Source organism: Loxodonta africana, chromosome 17 (genome assembly GCF_030014295.1).
Source record: "Loxodonta africana isolate mLoxAfr1 chromosome 17, mLoxAfr1.hap2, whole genome shotgun sequence".
NCBI classification, from domain to species: Eukaryota; Metazoa; Chordata; class Mammalia; order Proboscidea; family Elephantidae; genus Loxodonta; species Loxodonta africana.
The window spans coordinates 63,718,794-63,738,581 of record NC_087358.1 but is presented as its reverse complement, the minus strand read 5'-3'; the positions used below and the strand labels follow the sequence as shown (position 1 = coordinate 63,738,581).

Genomic DNA, 19,788 nt, shown 5'->3' with positions numbered 1-19,788 from the left:
AAAGATCTAATAAAATGAATAGAAAAAATTAGCAGTTCCCTTTTTCACTCCCCCAAAAATCTATTCCTCAGAGGCAGTCACTTTTAACTTTTAGTTATGTTTTTTCTCATATTTACCTCCACATTTTTATTTAATATATTTGTACTGGAAAGCCTGGTGGCATAGTGGTTAAGTGCTACGGCTGCTAACCAAAGAGTCAGCAGTTCGAATCTGCCAGGCACTCCGTGGAAACTCTATGGGGCAGTTCTACTCTGTCCTGTAGGGTTGCTATGAGTTGGAATCGACTCGATGGCACCGGGGTGGGTATATTTGTACTGCTTTTTTATTTCTTACTTTTTCAATTTTAGATGTTATTTACTCAAGTTGTAACAGATTAGGATTTAGCACTTTTAAACTATTCCTAGTATACATTTTCTTCCAATAAAGTTAAATTATTAAAGTTAAATCAATAAATATTTTAAAATTTAATATAATCATATAAGTTTTAAGAACTTATCTTTTTTTCTTTGTATTGTTTCCTGGAAAACTGTCTTTTAACTTTTTTAACTGCATCATTAGATCTGTCCTATATCTATCATTCCAAGCCCACTACTGTCAAGTTGATTCCAACTCATAGAGACCCTACAGGACAGAGTAGAACTGCCCCATAGTGTTTCCATGGCTGTAAATCTTTGCGGAAACAGACTGCCACATCTTTCTCCAGATGGATGGTGGATTCTAACTGCCAACCTTTTGATTAGCAGCCGAGCACTTTAACCACTGTGCCACCAGGGCATCTCATACCTATCTGTAACAACAAAATACACTGACTTCAGTTCTGACTCACAGGAACCCTATAGGACAGAGTAGAACTACCCTGTAGGGTTTCCAAGGAGCGACTGGTGAATTTGAACTGGTGACCTTTGGGTTAGGAGTCGTAGCTCTTAAGCAGTATGCCACCAGGGTAAAAAAAAAAAAAATCCAAAAAACCCAAACCCGTTGCTGTCGAATCGATTCAGATTCATGGCAACCCCTGTGTTACAGAGTAGAACTGCTCCATGAAGTTTTCTTGCCTGTAATCTTTGTGGAAGCAGATCACCAGGTCTCTCTTACACAGCACCACCAGGTGGTAGGTTTGAACTGCCAGCCTTTAGGTTAGCAGCCGAGTGTTTAGCTGTTTGTGCTACTCAGGCTCCTTTAGCTCCCTCTAAACCCCTGCAAATGGTCAGATGCATCCGATAGTCCGTCTATTCTCTCCTTCCCCCCTTCCCTAAAGCTTTCCCTCCCAAAGTCCTCCATCTTCCTGCACCATTACAGACCAGTTGCTGCTTAGGCTTGTCTGGCAGCTGAGAGTTCCCTTCACCATCATGCTGCTGATTCTCTGCCCTCCTTGCCAGTGTTTGAGTCCCTGTTTCTTATTTCTCAAGTCTTCCTTTCATTGATTCACTCCTCAATTTTGGTTGCAGAAATACCTGAAAATGTTTTTATTCTATGCTTTACACTCAATGGTAGATGGTTTGGCAAGTATAGAATTCTAGATAAAAATTTTTTTCTTGGAATTTTAAAGACATTTTCTCGATTATATTCTGGCCACCAACAAAACCATCCTGATGCTAGTTCTTCACAACTTTTTTTTTTTCCTCTTTGGAAGCTTTTAGGATTTTCTCTAGATCCTTAGTGGTCTCAAGTTTCGTGGTGGTGGGCTTTGGTGTAGGGCTTTTTAAATTCATTTTGTTGGGCATCTGGTCATCTCTTTTAATCTGGAGAACTTGTGCCCTTTAGTTCTGGAAAAAAATCTTAAATTGTTTCTTGTTTTCTGTTCTCTGTTTTCGAAACTCGTACTATTTTGATATTTGACTTCTTAGATTTGTCCTTTAAGTCTCTTACCTTTTATCTCCCAATGTCCATCTTTTTTTCTTTTCTACTTTTCGGAAGATTTTCTCAACTTTATCTTCCAGTCTTTCTGTGTAAATCAGTGAAATTTAAAATACGCTTGAATGTAACAGCTTTTTCTTCATTTGATTTCTTTGTCATTGCTTCTTGTTCTGACAGTATGTGGGGCTCAAACATGTGTCTTATTTAAGAAGGCCTCTCACTGCTCTTGTTTTTCTAAATAACACCTCTGATGAACTTGTAGCTTTACCGCAGGTGTATTTCTTACCAGCACTATTGTGTTTGTCCAAAGATCAAACTTCACTTTTTAGAATTAATAGCCTAACGAGGACTTCGTTGCTTACATTATAGGACCAGCCATATCAATCTGGGAGAAAAGGGCTCAAAATATTGTTAACATCTACTACATTGCCTTATTCAGGAAAATCATTGAAATATTCCCAGGCACTCTTGATTGGCAATGTCAACCCTTTCAAGAAACATCATTTTATCCTATTACCCATGGGTGGATTTTGTTCATTAATGTGTATTATGCTCCAGGGTGCCCAGTTAATTTGATTTCAGATAAACAGCCAATATTGCATGAAGCATACTCATACTAATACATTATTTGCTGTTTCCTGAAGTTCACAGCTAACTCGGAGTGCTGTATTTTTATCTGCTAAATCTGGCATCCCTGCGCTCAGTGCCTAGTGAGACTGAGCTAGAAAAGCAGAAGTGGCCTGAGAGTCCCTAGACAGCTATGCTTTGGTTAGGTGCAGCGTAACGTGCCTCTCCCCTGGCAGTCACTTTAAATTTGCAAGGAGTTTGGACAGGGGCAGTAATAGGTCATCCTGTATGACTGGTCGATTCCCAACCGTGCCTCTGTTGGCCAAGTCAGCACAAGTGTGGAAGAAAGGTATGTGCTGCTGAATTGGAAACACACAGGCCCTGCCCCTGCCCTGCCCCTTCCCCCTGTTGTAGTGTGCTTACTACCAGTAAGCAGAGGTGACTGAACTAGAAGCCAAGTAGGGTTAGTCTTAGACAAAAAAAAAAAAAAGGGCGCTCCAATTTCACTTTCAAATATATCTGGAGTTAATGAAAACCTTACGGATCACAAAGCTCTGATCCGAAACCAATCATGCGGCGGCGGGGGGGGGGGGGGGGGGGGCGGCGGCCAGGACCAGGCAGCGTTTCTTTCCGTTGCACGTGGGGTTGCCATGAGTTGGGGCGACTCCAGGGCAGCCAACAACAACAACAAAAAGCTCTAGTTAAAGAGCTGTTTTCACCCAAATGGGGACTGTCCAGGCTGTTTCCTGTACTGCAGGTTTCCCACCTAAGTGAGACCTCCTGATCGTGGTCAAGTGCCCTGAACATCATCCATCCTTTGGGGGTCTTTTCTGGTGGCATTGTAGTGTTTTCCCTCCTTTCAGCAAGTCTTCATGGACACTTGACAAGTAGATGTTTTGTCTTGCAAATAGAAGAACATTTGAAAGTAATTCCAGTCATTTGTGCCTCAGACATTTCTGACCCAAGGGTTTTTCCTATGGCACTTTCCTCCATTTCCTTTGCCTACTTTTTTTAAATTATGTCTTTTCAGTTTTGATATAAAATCCCAGTTTTGAAGAAGGTAGCACATAACCTAGGGCTATATTTCCAATCTTTTTTTTTTTTGGTTACATATCCTTTGATCCAGCAAATTCTCCAGAAATACAGACACGAGTGTCAAGAATGTATGTACAAGGATGTTTCTTGCCATTTTATTTAAAATAGTAAAAGCACTGGAGATGACCCCAATGTCCTTCAGCAGGGAAATGCATTAAATAGACTGTGGTTGCTTCTGTTTGCTTCTGTGGCTTAATACAATGGATGAGTAGTTGAAATGTTTCAAATATAAAAACCCAACCAGCTTCTGTCTTTCTGTGCTGAAGAACAGCATAAATCAGTAAAACTCAGTGAATTCAGTATGGGCAGTCCCTGGGTTATGAACTTCTGACTTACAACTCGTGCTTACCCTGTAATATTATGCAAATCTGCCCTCACTTGGAAAGGACTGAACCAGCCCCTACTGGCAACCAATTCTTCGTCACAGCGACCTTCACTTGCTGCACATGCAGCTTTTAAATCACTGAAAAGGCTTCCTGAGCCTTTTCTTACATGAAAGTAAGGCTGTAATGCTAAGGAAGAACCCTCCGCACCTGTTCCGACCTGCCACAAACTCAAGGTCCTGACCAGGGACTGTCTGTAATCTTCCTAAACTCCAGCTAGTCATTTAAAATTCTTTTTTTCATATGACCTCAGAGTTTTTGGTTTTCAAAGCTCTTTCTATACCTTAAAGTGATGCTTTCTTTAAAATGTTTCCTATGGAGTTGGCATTCAGTTAAAATATGTAAGTGGACTTAATCATACATTTGGTTTTAGTCACAACTTTACGTTTTTAAAATATAAAAATTATCATGTAGTTAATAATAGATAATTCTGTTTAGCACTGATACAGGGGACCACATGCCTACTTTCCAAATAATTACGATTTTTTAAGCTTCCACTTACTGTCTGTTTCCTTTCCTGAAAATGGGTGTCTTTCTTAAAGAAATTTGTACCATATGAGATAATATATATTAAAAATGTTTTGTAAATCATAAGTATGCTAACAAATATTTGTTACTTAAAAGTAAAGCCTTAAATTTGGGGGAGTAATAAGAAACTTACAGTGAAAAAGAATGTTATCACTTTATAGTCAGTCCCACTTTGGTGTGTTGGCCCAAGAGAGAATGACTCTTTATCGTCTACATCCAACAGTTTTGGTCCCTAATCACTTTGGACAGTTTCTAAAACCAGATGGACTCTGCCAGCACTGGGTCAATTTAAAAGAATGTCCAAAGGCTCTGATGGCAATTTTAGGAAAGGATGCTGAGACAGAGAGAGGAAGAGGGAGAGAATGAGAATTATATATACATAAATAGAATATATGTATTCTATGATCAAATTTTATATTGGAACTGTTTGCCATGGCATACACGTTGATAGGTTAGAGAAGCCTCCCCTAGGACTTTGTAGATTTTTGCTTGTTTTTATAGTATCCTGCCATTAGAGGGCAGTATTGTAGAGGTTAAATATGCCTGCCTAAAAATACTGACTCGCAAACCGTTTATAACCTACTATAATCAAGCAAACTTTAGGCCTTAGATTTATAGTATATTAAAGTATAACCTCAATTAAATTGTCCTTGCAAATATTTTAAATTAATAAAGGAAATTTTGTAAGGGGTCAGGCTATTTTACACTCCATTCAATCTCTTGATTTTGGTTGGGAGAAGGGAATTATTTGGTCAGTGTGGCCCTGAGGGTGAAACGGAGAAGGGAACGCTTAGCTGCATCTGTTGATCACTTAGCTATTTAAAAAAAAAAAAAATTTTTAACCACCGGTAAATTCCTTTTTCTACTGGTTCTGGACACTGTGAATGGGCAAGAAGACTAACTTCAAGGAACTGTGTTTTGTATACGGTTTACAATAAGTAATTTTCAATCTCTCTGATGTAAGATGAGGAGTTTCATAGGATTGAGTCTTGGTGGAATTCCCACTTTCAAAAGCTTGCCTTCGGGACTTACTGAAAATAAGGCTATATAGGGTTCAGCCTGTGGACTTGACTTTCCTAGCAATGGATGGAAGAAGTCATATTTAATTACCGGTGAGAAAGCATTCATAGGGCTGTGTGTGTGCAATTTTAATGTTTATAGCACTGGGGACAATTTGAGGACCCGATTTCATCCAGTGGATCCCTTTTTGACTCAATTTATATATGCCTAGCAAAGAATATATGATGTTTTTTGTTTTGCTTCTACAAGTAATTGATAAATTCATGGAAAGCTATTATCTCTCAAATTGCAAATATGATTTTTCCCTCTAAAACCCCCGGCTTAAAAAAATAAAAGTGTTAGTACAGTACGGTTGTTATCCTTAAAAGTAAACCCTGCTATAAAACCCTCCCATTACTGCTGCCTGGAAGATACCAGATGATTGAAATCCAGACACTCGAGCTCCTGCTAGTCTTTGGCGGTGGGACTGGGCATGCCCAGTAGCGCAGACGGGTCTAGTTGCAAATAGGAAGCTCCCGCCGTTCTGCAGCCGCGGGGACAGCCAGCTCCGGGACGGGGTCTGACTTCCTTAAACGTAAGCACGTGCGAGGCCCCGATCGTATTTTTTCAGGGACCCTTGACATTTTGTGCCGAAGCGCTCGCCCAGCGTTCGGAGGAACCGTGGAAGCCCCGGGCTGCCCCGCACCCGAGCCCACCGAGCGCGGCCTGAGCCAGCCCACCCGAGGAGCGGGATCGGGAGATGGGGGCGGGGAGCGGGGAAGGCGGGTAAGCGGGAGGAGGGCGGGGGAGGGCGGAGAGGCGGGTCCAACGGCGTGCCGGCCAATCGCCGCGGCTCCTCCCGGCATATATTTTGCACGAAGACTGGGAGACCTGGTCTATAGCAGTGGAGCTGGGCTGCAGACCTGCCGGCTTACTCGCACAGCCGTGGGATCCGCATCTCCCCGGGATCGCCAAGCCCTAGAAGCCGGGTCTCCTTAAATTAGGGCTGGCGATTTCTGTTTCTGGGCTGCAGAAAGCTAGACGATTTTATCTAGCTCAAACAAGGCTGCAGGTGTTCCCTTTTTTTTTTTTTTTTCCGCGAGGGTGTTTTTGGCTGCAATTGCATGAAATCCCAATGGTGTAGACCAGTGGCGATGGATCTAGGAGTTTACCAACTGAGACATTTTTCAATCTCTTTCTTGTCATCCTTGCTGGGGACTGAAAACGCATCTGTGAGACTTGACAATAGGTAAATGTCGGCTGAGATAGTTCCTTTAAATTTACGAGTGAGAGATTTGTAATAATGCAGGTGAAAGCTAGCCAGGGGAATTCCTTTGTCCATTGCTGAGAGACTACAAGTGACATGGATGTTGCTTTGCGATGTGTTCAGAATAGCCTCTCCGCAGGTCTGGGCAGAGAACCGGCTTTTACCACGTTATGTAATTTAGTCCTTTGTGGCTCGCTGAAGTAGGGAAATGTCTGGATATTCGTTAGTCAGAGAGTGGCTGGTGGTGGTCGTGATCTGTTACTTACATACCGTTAAAGAATGTTCAAAAAATGGTGCTGGTAACATCACAGAACTGGGAGATTCTGTTTTTACCTTGGATGTTTAAGATGAATTCCATTCATCCATGATCTTTTCCCCTCTTTTCCAGCTCCTCTGGTGCAAGTGTGGTAGCTATTGACAACAAAATCGAGCAAGCTATGGTATGTACCGATTTAAGATGATTTCGTACAAAATGTGGGCACAGCACTAAAAGCGAGGTGTCTCGGGTTGGAACCCGTGCATCCATAAGTTAAGCTGATGGGGACTGCTCTTCATACATTGAGAAATGCCGGCGCTGTCTCCCTTTCACCAGCATAAAGCCACATCCCACGGCTGCCGTGGAAGGAGAAAGGGGCCCTGAGGGCATGGAATGTTCTCCTTCCCTGTAGGGTTGCGCGGAGGTGTCCCCTTGGGCCCGGGAATGGAGAGGGGATTGCGGCCGTCGGCCTCCACCGGCCGCGGGCGCGTCTCCGGCAATGTGACTGTACGGGGAGCCGACGGCTTGGCCGGTGGTCGGGGGCGCCGGGAGGAGCCCAGAAGTGGGGCGCTCAGGGGAGGGGCCTTCTAGACCTGCACAAACGGACCCCCAGGGCCGCAGGCTGCCGCACAATAAAGGAGAATCGGAGAAAAGTTTTGTTTTCTCAGCCTCTGCCTGGATTTCTCCTATTTTTTATTTCCGCCTTGGCTGTTCTTTGTTATTGGAGCAGCGCCTGTGGCTCTTCTCACGGGATTCTCTGCCCACTGTTGCTAGGCAAACTCCGAACCTTTAATTCGGAGCTATAAATAACTCGGGCCCCCATTGGCTGCGAGGTCTGCCCAGGTTTCTGTGATGTCAGCTTAATCACGCAAATGCTGTGGGGGTGGAGGGAGGAAAATGCGGCAACAGGCTCGGTAGGAACTGGCTGCAGCTGGTGCCGAGGGAGGCGGCTCCGGGCGGCAGGGACTGACGGACTGGGGCGGCAGGCTGGCCACGCTCGGGTCGGGAGGCGCGGGGCCCCGAGGCTGGAGCGCTCGGCACGCTTGGCCATCTCCAACAGGAAACCGGACGGTGCATACCTGTCTAACGTCTCTAGAGAAGGCATAGACTTTTAAGAAACTCGATCATTTATACATTAAACTTAAGTATCATGCAGTCGTGGTTGTACTCAGTAGATGAACCCAAATGCCGCTTCCTGAACTTTAAAGGCAGGATGTGTAAATGGTTAGGGAGAGGCAGGCAAAACAATGCTTTAGATGTCTAGAGTCAGGAGAATAGTAAATAGTGAGTTAAGCCTTGTTTTTCTCTCCCTTTTTCAGGATCTGGTAAAAAGCCATTTGATGTATGCCGTGAGAGAGGAAGTGGAGGTTCTCAAAGAGCAGATCAAAGAACTCATAGAGAAAAATTCCCAGCTGGAGCAGGAGAACAATCTGCTGAAGACGCTAGCCAGTCCTGAGCAGCTTGCCCAGTTTCAGGCCCAGCTGCAGACTGGCTCTCCCCCTGCCACCTCGCAGCCACAGGGGACCACACAGCCCCCTGCCCAGCCAGCGTCCCAGGGCTCAGGACCCACCGCATAGCCCCCTGTGCCCCCGCAGAACTGGCTGACGCCGCCGTCTGAACTGAACCGACCGGACCGGAGAAGATGTACTAGCGGGAATCCGCCTCCACAGTCACCCATTTCATTGCTCGCTGCAAAAGAGACGTGAGACTGACATACGCCATTCTCTTTTTTTATTTTTTCCCCAGTATTAAACACTCACATGCTTTTGGCTTGAAGAAGTTTCCTGGTTGGGTGAATTGAAGGATAATGAGAGAATGAGCATGGATATACTGGGACCTTATGCAGCTTGGCAGATACCTGAAAAATGGTTTGATTCATGCTGAGGAGCTGTGTGCCTTTCCATCCCTGCCCAGCTCCCCACCCCCCACTTCAAGAGTTCTCTCCTGCTTGCAAGTAGTTTAATCCATGGGGTTATGAAGCAGTGGAGTTCCACGTGGACTGGCCTCTCTCCTCTTCTCCCCCCAGGAGGCACTTGAAAGGGAGGTTAAAGACTGTATAGTCTCACCTATACTGAGGGGGCATACAGTTCATTGTACAAATTGACTCCTGTCATCAAAATCCATAAACAACAATAGTCCTGTGCCTCTTTCTGAAACAGTGAATGACACATAGCTATTAGAGTGACTGAATGGTGACAGGTAGCTGGGACCTAAGCTATCTTTACCATGAAGGTTGTTTTGCTTATTGTATATTTGTGTATGTAGTATAACTATTTTGTACAATAGAGGACTGTAACTACTATTTAGGTTGTACAGATTGAAATTTAAATGTTTCATTGGCTGTCTGAAGAGGTGTGGATTGTCTTTTATATCTGGATCTACATGTAAAACACTACATGAAGAAAACCACACCTAAAGAAATTGAAAGACTTGGCACAGTTAGTCTCTTTGTGTAATCTGAAATCTTCTAGCTGCTGGATATCCTGAAGTAAATCCCTGTTTGCTGAAGTCTTTTGATTGAGCTGGTTGAATACTTTGAAAAAATGATCAGTTCTAGCTAATGAAAAGAATTTCCCAGTAGGAGTTTCTGCATATTACCTGTATAGTAGTTATATGCATATGTTTTTGTGCATGTTCTCTACACAGTTGTAAGGTGTCACTGTATTTAAGTGTTGCACTTGTCAACTTTCAATAAAGCATATAAAATGTTGATAAACAAGTGTTTCCATATTACAGTGTTAATGTAATTGCAGTCATTTCCACTAATGATGCAAGGTAAAGTTAGAATAGTAAAACCCTGAGGGGAAGTGAAAGGGCTGGACAAAATAGGAGTGCAAGTAGATTGAGTATAAATGTGAAAGGAAGTAGACATTGCATTGTTCAGCCAATAAAGGAAGAAATAGCAAAGATGAGCTCAACGCTTCTAACTAGTTATACGGCCTGGGCAAGTCACTTCACCCATCTGGGCTGATGGAGGGGACTGAAAGAATCTCTGAGTTTCCCTTTGGCCTTAAAACTCTAGGAGTCCATGAAAATCTTAATCTTCAATGTTGACTGAAATGAGAGGGGAAGAACCTCATTCTGCGTGTAATTCCAATAAGCAGCTCTAGGGTCAAAAGGTGGAAATTATAGTGATTTCAGTTTAAAGAACTGTCACCCTGAGTTGGGATGTCTTTCCTAGAGTGGAGTAAGTTTCCAGCTCCTGGAAATGCCCAAGCAAAAAACAGGATGCTTCTTGTCTGGGGTTTGCAGAAGGGTTTCCTGTACTGGATATGAGATGGGAACAAGTGAGCAAGGAAGTGCCTCTCAGTTGGTTCCTATAAGACTGTAAAAAGGATTGAAGTGAAAATTGAGAGCACCCGAAGGCATTATTGGCACCTAAGGAGTGAGCCTGCGGCTCCCCTGCTCTAGGAGCAATGTCAGCAAGGTGACACAGTGACCTCAGCAACAGCCCCTCCCCACCATGGCAGTCCCAATGGGGCATTCCCAAGCTCCAAGGCCTACCTAAGCTCTTGGCAGGACAAAGCCTTAACTTGGAATCCTTCATGTCTTTAATGTGGAGCTTGTGGCAGAGTGATAGGTGAGTAGAACCTAGAGCTCCCCGAAAAGAATCATTGGACAGTGTGCAGCTTACAAGGAGCCCTGGTGGTGCAGTGGTTAAGCACTCGGCTGCTAACCAAGAGGTCGGTGGTTCAAACTTATCAGCCACTCTGCAGGGGAAAGATGTGGCAGTCTGCTTGCATAAAGATTTATAGCCTTGGAAGCCCAATGGACAGTTCTACTTTGTCCTATAGAGTTGCTATGAGTAGCAATTGACTTGACGACAGTGGGAATGGAGCTTGGTGCATCTTACAAGGCTCAGAGCGACTAGTTAGATGGTGACACAGGCCTTCTGTTCAAGCAATAAAGAGTGCAACTGCTGACTGCCAGAAGGCTCATGGCACTGCCATCAAGACGTTTGGGGAATTTAAAGAGGCCTTAAGAAAATCTTTGTCATGTTAATTTGAAGGTTATACAACTTTGATTTAAATAAGGGGTTACCTCTACAGTAATTGCATTTCCTTTAAAAAGAAAACTAGAGTGAATAGCAATCCCCAGCTGTTTCATCTTTTATGGTTTTTAACAAAGCTCTTCAATACCAAAGGTGGTAATTGTCAAAACTTTGAAAAAATTCATGTCAGTGTATTAAAATAGTGGGGAACTTTCCTCTCCATTTAGTGGAATTTGGAGCTTTGTTTTATTAAAAATGTGAATCTCCCATGAAATCTTGGAAGGCGAATATTGTATGTGAAATTTGATTTGAAAATACAGTTAAAATCCTCTGAAAAATCCAAATAAGAATGAATTATTAAAATCAAAAGCTGTTTTTCCACAGGTGTTTCTCATTTGAGTAATTACTAAATGGATATTCCAAGTAACTGATTGACTTATATATTTTAGGTAATTTTTAAAAGGTGATTTACTACTTGCTTACAGACCTGATTAGGCCTGGTTGGCCTGGAGGTTATTACATAATTGATTACATCACACTTGTGTTCTGTGGAGAAGGAGAGATCGCCAAGGGGGATGGAATGTTGTCCCAGCACTGGGTGGTGATGACTTCATCACTTGCAGCAGGACAGACGGCCATTCAGAGGAGAAGCAGAAGGAATTTGACAATTTTAATGAAGGCCTGGTTTCTGTTTCAAATTAGCAATGTTCATAACTTAGTAATTCTGCATCCTTTTTTTTTTGCTTATTTTAAAAGCAAAAATTTATTTTTTATTATGTGATGAATATGCAATGCCAACATCAATTTTCAATTTGTCTTTACACAAGGAAGAAATTTATAAAAGTTCATTATAAGGAATTAGAAATGAAAGTTAATTTCAGTGCCAGTACTGCTCTGCCCTTGCTTTATGTAAAGGATGTCATTTAAGTGACCAGGGGCCTGTCAGTGTGTCTGCTTGCAGATGTCAACTTCAAGTCCATTTGGACTGTAATAAGGGCATAAGGAATAAAAACAGAAGCAGAGAAAGTTTCCTCCATCTTATATAGAATTGCCTGAAAATGGAGAGGTGTGTCCAGCAATAGAACCTGGAAGCAGACTGTGTGGTAAACTTCTTGCGTTGGCGTGTGGGGGAAGAACACCAAGCTGAGAGTCAGACTTGGGGCTGCCTGGCCTGGCCCTGCGGTAACTCCCTTAAAACAGGGACCTGTTACCTTCATGGGGTTTTTGTAAGGATAATGCTGGGATGCTGGAAGCCCAGAGAGTGGTTCAGCGTAAGTAATCAATGAGTGTTTGACCTTTGGGCGAAGAATGGAACCTCTCTGACCTGCTTCCTCATCTGTAAAACAAAGGAGTTGGATCAGATCACTAAGATTCTGTCTTACTGTAAAATGTTCCAATCCTGTGGTTTTATGATGGCTTTATTCTTTGATTTGGGGGAGGAAGGGAGTGTTGTTTTATTCATTTTTTGGACTAAAATGTCTGACTGACAGTTTGTCATACTGTGCTGGCTTGCATATTGCTGTGATGCTGGAAATTACGTCACTGGTATTTCAAACACCAACCCATGGTGGATAGGTTTCAGCAGCTCGTCCAGACTAAGACAGACTAGGAAGAAAGGTCTGGTGATCTGAAAATTAGCCAGTGAAAGGCCTATGGATCACAACAGGACATTGTCCAATATAGTGCCAGAAGATGAGCTCCCTAGTTTGGAAGGCACTCAATATACACAGTGCTCGGAGAAATGGACTCCTGCATAATCTATGATCATGAAAATGGCCCAGGACCCAACATTTTGTTCTGTCGTACATGGGGTCAGACGAGTCGGAAACAATGGCAACTAACAATGTGATTTTAATGCTACCTCTACCAGTTACTACCTAAGTGACCTTGGGCAAGTTACTTAATTTGTTTATCTCTGTTTTTCCTCAAACTTAAAATGGGTACCTGATATCTCCATAGGATCTTTGTTAGAATAATGCTGGGAGGCCGTAAGCACAGAGATTGATTCAAAGTAAGTAGTCAGTGAGTGTTAGCCATTACTATTATGCTTGAGTCATTCATCCTTTTGTTTACATTTTAATTTTGTATTTTTTATAGGAATAAACTGTGGCAGTTGTATTTTCTAATTGCTGATTTAGCATTTGATAATGATAATGATTGTTTAAATTTTATTTTAAAAACACGTAAATATATATATATATATACACCCTTTAGAATATGGATGGAAATGTACCATTTCTTCTGTATCTAGGAAATAATACCTAAAGGCAGCTATTACACCTATAGCGTTAGAGAAGATATTAGTTAGGAATCGCCCATGTTTGCAAATAATATTGGTGGTAGTAAATAAACAATTACAGGTGGGTAAATATATCTTAAATTATTAAATTCATCATGGAAAAAGCTCTATGTAAAACAGTGCAATGGAATGCCTGGCTGTGCCAAAGTCACGGGCATTAGTGACCAGCAATCCCTAAAACTAATGGAATGTTCAGTGATCATTTTCAAATGTGCAGAACTCCTATAATATATATGTGTGCTTCAGACCAGGCATTTCAGACACAAAGGCCTCTAAGACCTGACAGAAGTTCCTTGAGAAGTGAAAGACAATAGGAAGTGGTGAGCTCAGCTCTCCTGGGGACGGTCGTCAATTCCATCCAGTTGTTGCTATATAGAAATTCGAGCACTATGTTGCCAGATCTAGTTTTTCCAGGTCCAGAAATTGGGGTTTCTGTTTGAAAATTCCCGATTTGTGAACACAGTAGATGAAACAAAAGTTAACATATGCTATCCTGATTTATCCCACCACCCCTGAGTTTTCACCCCCTACTTTTACAGTAGCTTCTGGTTGTCTCAAGAACCAGATTCCTGCCCTAAACGGCCATTCACCCTTCAACTCCAAACAAAACAAACTTTTTTTTTATTTTAATTTTTTAAATTTTGTTGTTGAGAATATACACAGCAAAACATACACCAGTTCAAGTTTCTACATGTACAATTCAATGACACTGATACATTCATTCTTCGAATTGTGCGACCACTCTCACCTTCCTCTTCTGAGTTGTTCTTCCCCGATTAACATAAACTCGCTGCCCCCCTAAAGTTCCTCTGTAATCTTTGGAGTTGCTGTTGTCACTTTGATCTCACATAGATCACACATTTTTGGCTTAAATTTTAAAGATTATCTCAGGGCAGTATTTTCAGGTCTTCATCCAGAGAATATGGAGTCCATGAAAATTTGAAATTGTTTTGCATTTTCCCCCTTTTGGTCTGGATTCTTTCACAGAATCTTTTATCAAAATGTTCAATAATGGTAGCCAGGCATCATCCAGTTCTTCTGGTCTCATGGCAAAGAGGGCACTGCTCATTGAGGCAATTAGCCGTACATTCCTTATCCTCTTATTCCTGACTCTCCTTCTTCCTCTTTAGCTCCAGGTGAAGAGACCAATTGTCATGGCTTGGATGGTCCCTTGCAAGCTTTTAAGACCCCAGGCACTACACATCGAACTAGGAGGTAGAACAGAAGTGCTAAACACATTATTAGGCCAATTAACTGGGATGTCCCATGAAACCATTACCCTAAACCTCCAAACCAAGGAACCAAATATCGTGAGGCTTTTGGTTGTACATAAGCCGCCTCAGCAATTACTTTTTTTTTTTTTTGTCTTCATTGTAAATATATATGTATCACAACTTTAGCCAATTCAACTTTTTACACGTATATAACTTACTGACATCAATTGCAGTTAACTGTGCAACCCTACCCCTTGATCAATGCATTTTTCGTCACTGTTAACCCACCCTCCTTTCCCCCTCCCTCTTGCCCCGGGAAGCCACTAATAAACTTTGATCACTATACATTTGCCTTTTTATATAAGTGAGGTCATAAAATATTTGTCCTTTTTTGATTGATTTATTTCATTCAGCGTAATGTCTCCAAGCTTCATCCATATTGTAGCATGTATCAAGACTGTTTCTTCTGCGGGCTGAGTAGTAGTCCATTGTATGTCTGTACCACCTTTTGTTCATTCGTCCGTCTGTCGATGGGCAGTTAGGCTGTTTCCACCTTTTGGTTATTGTGAATAGTGCTGCAAGGAAGGCTGGTGTACAAGACCTAGGAGTAGAATTGCTGGGTCATATGGTGGTTATACTTTTAGCTTCTTTAGGACCCACCACAGTGTTTCCCACAACCGCTGTACCATTTTGCATTCTCATCAGCAATGGATAAAGGTTCCAACCTTCCCACATCCTTGCCAACATTTGTTATTTTCTGGGTTTTTTTTTTAGCCATCCTAATGGGTGTAAAGTGGTATCTCGCTGTGGTTTTTTATTTGCATCTCTTTGATTGCTAATGATAGTGAGCATCTTTCCATGTGTTTGTGGCCATTGAAATGTCCTTGTGAAATTTCTATTCAAGTCTTTTGCTCATTTTGTGATCGGGTTGTCTTTTTGTTGTTAAATTGTCCAAGTTTTATGTGTATTTCAGTTATTAGATTCTTACTGGATACATGGTTTCTGAAGATACTCTCCCAGTCATTAGTTGGTATTTTCACTTTTTTGGTAAAGTGTTTTGATGAACAGAAGGTTTTCATTTTTATGAGATTCTGTTTATTTTGTCTTTGGCTTTGTGCTTTTGGTATTATATTAGATAATCAATCCATTGTTAGAAGCTAGGCCCAACAGCATTGCTCCAGCATTTTCTTCTAAGAATTTTTTTTGGGGGGGGGAGGGGCAATCTCTTTATTTTATTGTGTTTTAGATGCAAGTTTATAGTGCAAATTAGTTTAGTATTCAAAAGTTTATACATGAATTGTTTTGTGACATGAGTTGCAATCCCTGCAATATGTGAGCACTCTCCCCCTTTCCCTTTCCACCCTGGGTTGTGTTATTTGTTCATCCAGTTTTCCTGTCTCTTCTTGCCTTCCCGTCTTTGCTTTCAGGCAGGTATTGCCCATTTGGTCTCATATATTTGACTGAATTAAGAAGCACATTCCTCACGTGTGTTATTGTTTGTTTCATAAGCCTGTCTAATCTTTGGCTGAAAAGTGGACTTCGGGAGTGGTTTCAGATCTGAGTTAGCAGGTTGTCCAGAGGCCATAGTCTCATGGGTTTCTCTAGTCTCTGTCAGACCAGTAAGTCTGGTCTTTTTTTTTGTGTGTGTGAGTTTAAATTTTGTTTCTATACTTTCGTCCTGCTCTGTTCAGGACCCTCTATTATGATCCATATTAGAGCAGTCCATGGTGGTGGTGGCCAGGCACCATCTAGTTCTTCTAGGCTCAGGCTGGTGGAGGCTGTGGTTCAGGTGGCCCCTTAGTCCTCTGGACTAATATTTACCTTGTGTCTTTGGTTTTCTTCATTCTCGTTTGCTCCAAACGTGATGGGACCAATAGAGATATTATGGTTTTAGTTTGCACATTTAGATCTTTAATCTGTTTTGAATTTGTTTTTGTAGATGGTGTGAGACATGAGTCCTGTTTCATTTTTTTGGATGTGGAAATCCTGTTTTTTCTACATCGTTTAATAAAGGGACTCTTCTTTCCCTATTGAATGACTGAGCGCCTTTGTCAAAAATCAATTGACCATAGATGTGTGGGTTTATTTCTGGACTTTCAATTTTATTCATTTGGTCTATGTGTCCATCATACATGAAAAACAAGACGTCATTAAAAAGGCAGGAAAGAAAGAAAAGACCACAATGGATGTCCGAAGAGACTCTGAAACTTGCTCTTGAATGTTGAGTAGCCAAGGTAAAAAGAAGAAATGAAGTAAAACAGCTGAACAGAAGATTTCAAAGGGCAGCTCAAGAAGACAAAGTATTGTAATGACATGTGCAAAGACCTGGAGATAGAAAACTAACAGGGAAGAACACACTCCGCATTTCTCAAGTTGAAAGAACTAAAGAAAAAAATCAAGCCTCAAGTTGCAATATTGAAGGCGTCTATGGGGAAAATATTAAACGATGCAGGAAGCATCCAGAGAAGATGGAAGGAACACACAGAGTCACTATACCAAAAAGAATTGGTCAGCGTTCAGCCGTTTCAGGAGGTGGCATATGATCAGGAACCGATGGTGCTGAGGGAAGAGGTCCGAGCTGCACTGAAGGTACTGGTGAGAAACAAGGCTCCGGGAATTGAGGGGATGCAGACTGAGATGTCTCAACAGATGGATGCAGCACTGGAGGCCCTCACTTGTCTATGCCAAGAAATTTGGAAGACAGCTACCTGGCCAACCAACTGGAAAAGATCTGTATATCTATTCCCAAGAAAGTGATCCAAATGAATGCAGAGATTATCAAACAAATATCATTAATATCACACACAAGTAAAATTTTGCTGATCATTGGAAAGAAACTGCAGCAATATATCAACAGGGAACTGCCAGAAATTCCAGCCGTATTCAGAAGAGGACATGAAACCAGGAATATCATTGCTGACGTCAGATAGATCCTGGCTGAAAGCAGAGAATACCAGAAAGATGGTAACCTGTGTTTTATTGACTATGCAAAGGCATTCGACTTTGTGAATCATAACAAATTATGGTAACATTGCAAATGATGGGAATTCCAGAACACCTAATTGTGCTCATGAGGAACCTGTACATAGATCAAGAGGCAGTCTTTTGAACAGAACAAAGGGATACTGCATGGTAAAAATTCAGGAAAGGTGTGTATCAGAGTTGCATCCTTTCACCATACTTATTCGATTAATATGCTGAGCAAATAATCCAAGAAGCTGGAGTACATGAAGAAGAATGCAGCATCAGGATTTGAGGAAGGCTCATTAACAGCCTGTGTTATGCACATGACACACCCTTGCTTGTTGAAAGTGAAGAGGACTTGAAGCATTTACTGATGAAGATCAAAGACCACAGCGTTCACTATGGATTACACCTCAACATAAAGAAAAAAAAAAAAAACACCTCACAACTGGACCAAGAAACAACATCATGAAAAATGGGGAAAATATTGAAGTTGCCAAGGATTTCATTTTACTTGGATCCACAATCAACACCCTGGGAAGCAACAGTCAAGAAATCAAATGACACATTGCATTGGGCAAATCTGCTGTAAAAGACCTCTTTAAAGTGTTAAAAAGCAAAGATGTCACCGTGAAGACTAAGGTGCACCTGACCCAAGCCATGGTGTTTTCAATTGCCTCATATGGAATATGAAAGCTGGATGATGAATAAGGAAGATGGAAGAAGAATTGATGCCTTTGAATTGTGGTATTGATGAATAATATTGAATATACCATGGACTGCCAGAAAAATTAACAAATCTGTCTTGGAAGAAGTACAATCAGAATGCTCCTTAGAAGCAAGGATGGTGAGACTACATCTCACATACTTTGGACATGTTATTAGGAGGGATCAATCCCTGGAGAAGGACATCATGCTTGATGAAGTAGAGGGTCAGCAAAACAGAGGACCACGCTCAACAAGATGGATTAACACAGTGACTGAAACAATGAGCTCAAGCATAACAAGGATTGTGAGAATGGTGCAGGACTGGGCAGTGTTTCATTCTGTTGCACGTAGGGTCACTATAAGTTGGAATTGACTTGATATCACCTAACAAGGATGACAACATGTGTCCATTGTTATACCGGTACCAGGCTGTTTGATTGCTGTAGCTGTTTAATATGTGTGAAAATCAGGAAGTGTGAGTCTTCCTACTTTGTTCTTCTCTTTCAACATTGCTATAGCTATTCAAGGCCTCTTTCCATTCCATGTAAAGTTGAGGATTGGTTTTTCCATTTCTGTAAAGAAGGCTGTTGGAATTTTGATTGGGATTTCATTGAATCTGTACATTGTTTGGGTAGTATTGATATCTTAAAAATAATGTCTTCCACCCAAGAACACGGAACATCTTTCCATTTATTCAAGTCTTCTTTAATCGGTCTCTGCAGTGTTTTATAATTTTCATTATACAAGTCCTTCATGTCCCCGGTTAGATTTATTCTAAGATTTTTTATTCTCTTAGATGCTATCGTACCCCAGGTAGAGTGGGCCCAGGCAATGTAGTAAGCTATGTTTTAACTTATTCAGAGACACGTTGAGTGCCTTCTACATGCCAGAGATAAGATAGTAAACAAGCTATAGCTCCTGCCATCAAGGACACCTCACTTACCTACCTTTAAGATAAATGAGATAGTTTGTCTTCTGGCAAAATTTTGCCTCATCCATTATACCTGAAGCATTCCTTTGCTATTCCTTCTCCGATGAACCTTCCGCAAAAATATCTCCAGGAGTTCTTTTAAGAACTCTTATTAAATTCCCTGATGGTAGTGTAGACCCCTGCTACAATATTTTATAGATGACTTATTTAGGAATAAAGACAGTGTTTGCAGATGTATATGCTACAAGGTTATGTCACACATGTCCCAGATTTATGGGAACAACAAATATTCCAATTAATGTCATCTTCCCCATAGTCTCATAAGTGTATTCAGTCCCTGCCCTGATATGTGGTTTGTAGCTACTGCAGACTAGGAGACAAAGGAAACGAAGAACTTGGTTTCTCTCCTTATACAGAGAGAAAATGCTGTGGAGACTTTTACAGTGACCAACCATACGGTTTGCCTGGGACTTGGGGGTTCCTGGCATGTGGGACTTCCAGTGCTGAAACCAGGAGAGTCCCAGGCAGACCCAAACAAGCTGGTGGCCATAGATCCCATTTCCTCTTCTATTTGGACACACAGCTGAATTACATCTCCCACTCTCCCTTGGGTTAGGTGTGGCACGCAGCTTGGGTGTAGGGCAGCCAGCGCCACTTTGGCCTTGGTCCATCAGAAAACCATCCTCAGAGATCTGCCCTGCTCCTTCCCTCCCACTGACTGGATGGAGGAGA

At 41.8% G+C, this 19,788-nt stretch overlaps 1 protein-coding gene across 2 annotated transcripts in view; it reads left to right on the top strand.

The window, feature by feature from the left end:
• TSC22D1 (TSC22 domain family member 1) overlaps positions 1–12,943 on the top strand; it is a 156,537-nt gene extending 143,594 nt beyond the window's left edge. The window contains exons 1-3 of one of the 2 annotated variants that reach the window (XM_010592599.3): positions 6,311–6,675; positions 7,082–7,133; positions 8,269–12,943. In XM_010592599.3, the coding sequence (XP_010590901.1) occupies positions 6,551–6,675; positions 7,082–7,133; positions 8,269–8,526 (435 nt within the window). In that variant the 5' untranslated portion in view covers positions 6,311–6,550 and the 3' untranslated portion in view covers positions 8,527–12,943. Of the gene's footprint in view, positions 1–6,310; positions 6,676–7,081; positions 7,134–8,268 lie in introns of those variants that run through there. The other variant, XM_023551274.2, reaches the window with a different exon arrangement.
• The last annotated feature ends 6,845 nt before the right edge of the window (positions 12,944–19,788 follow it).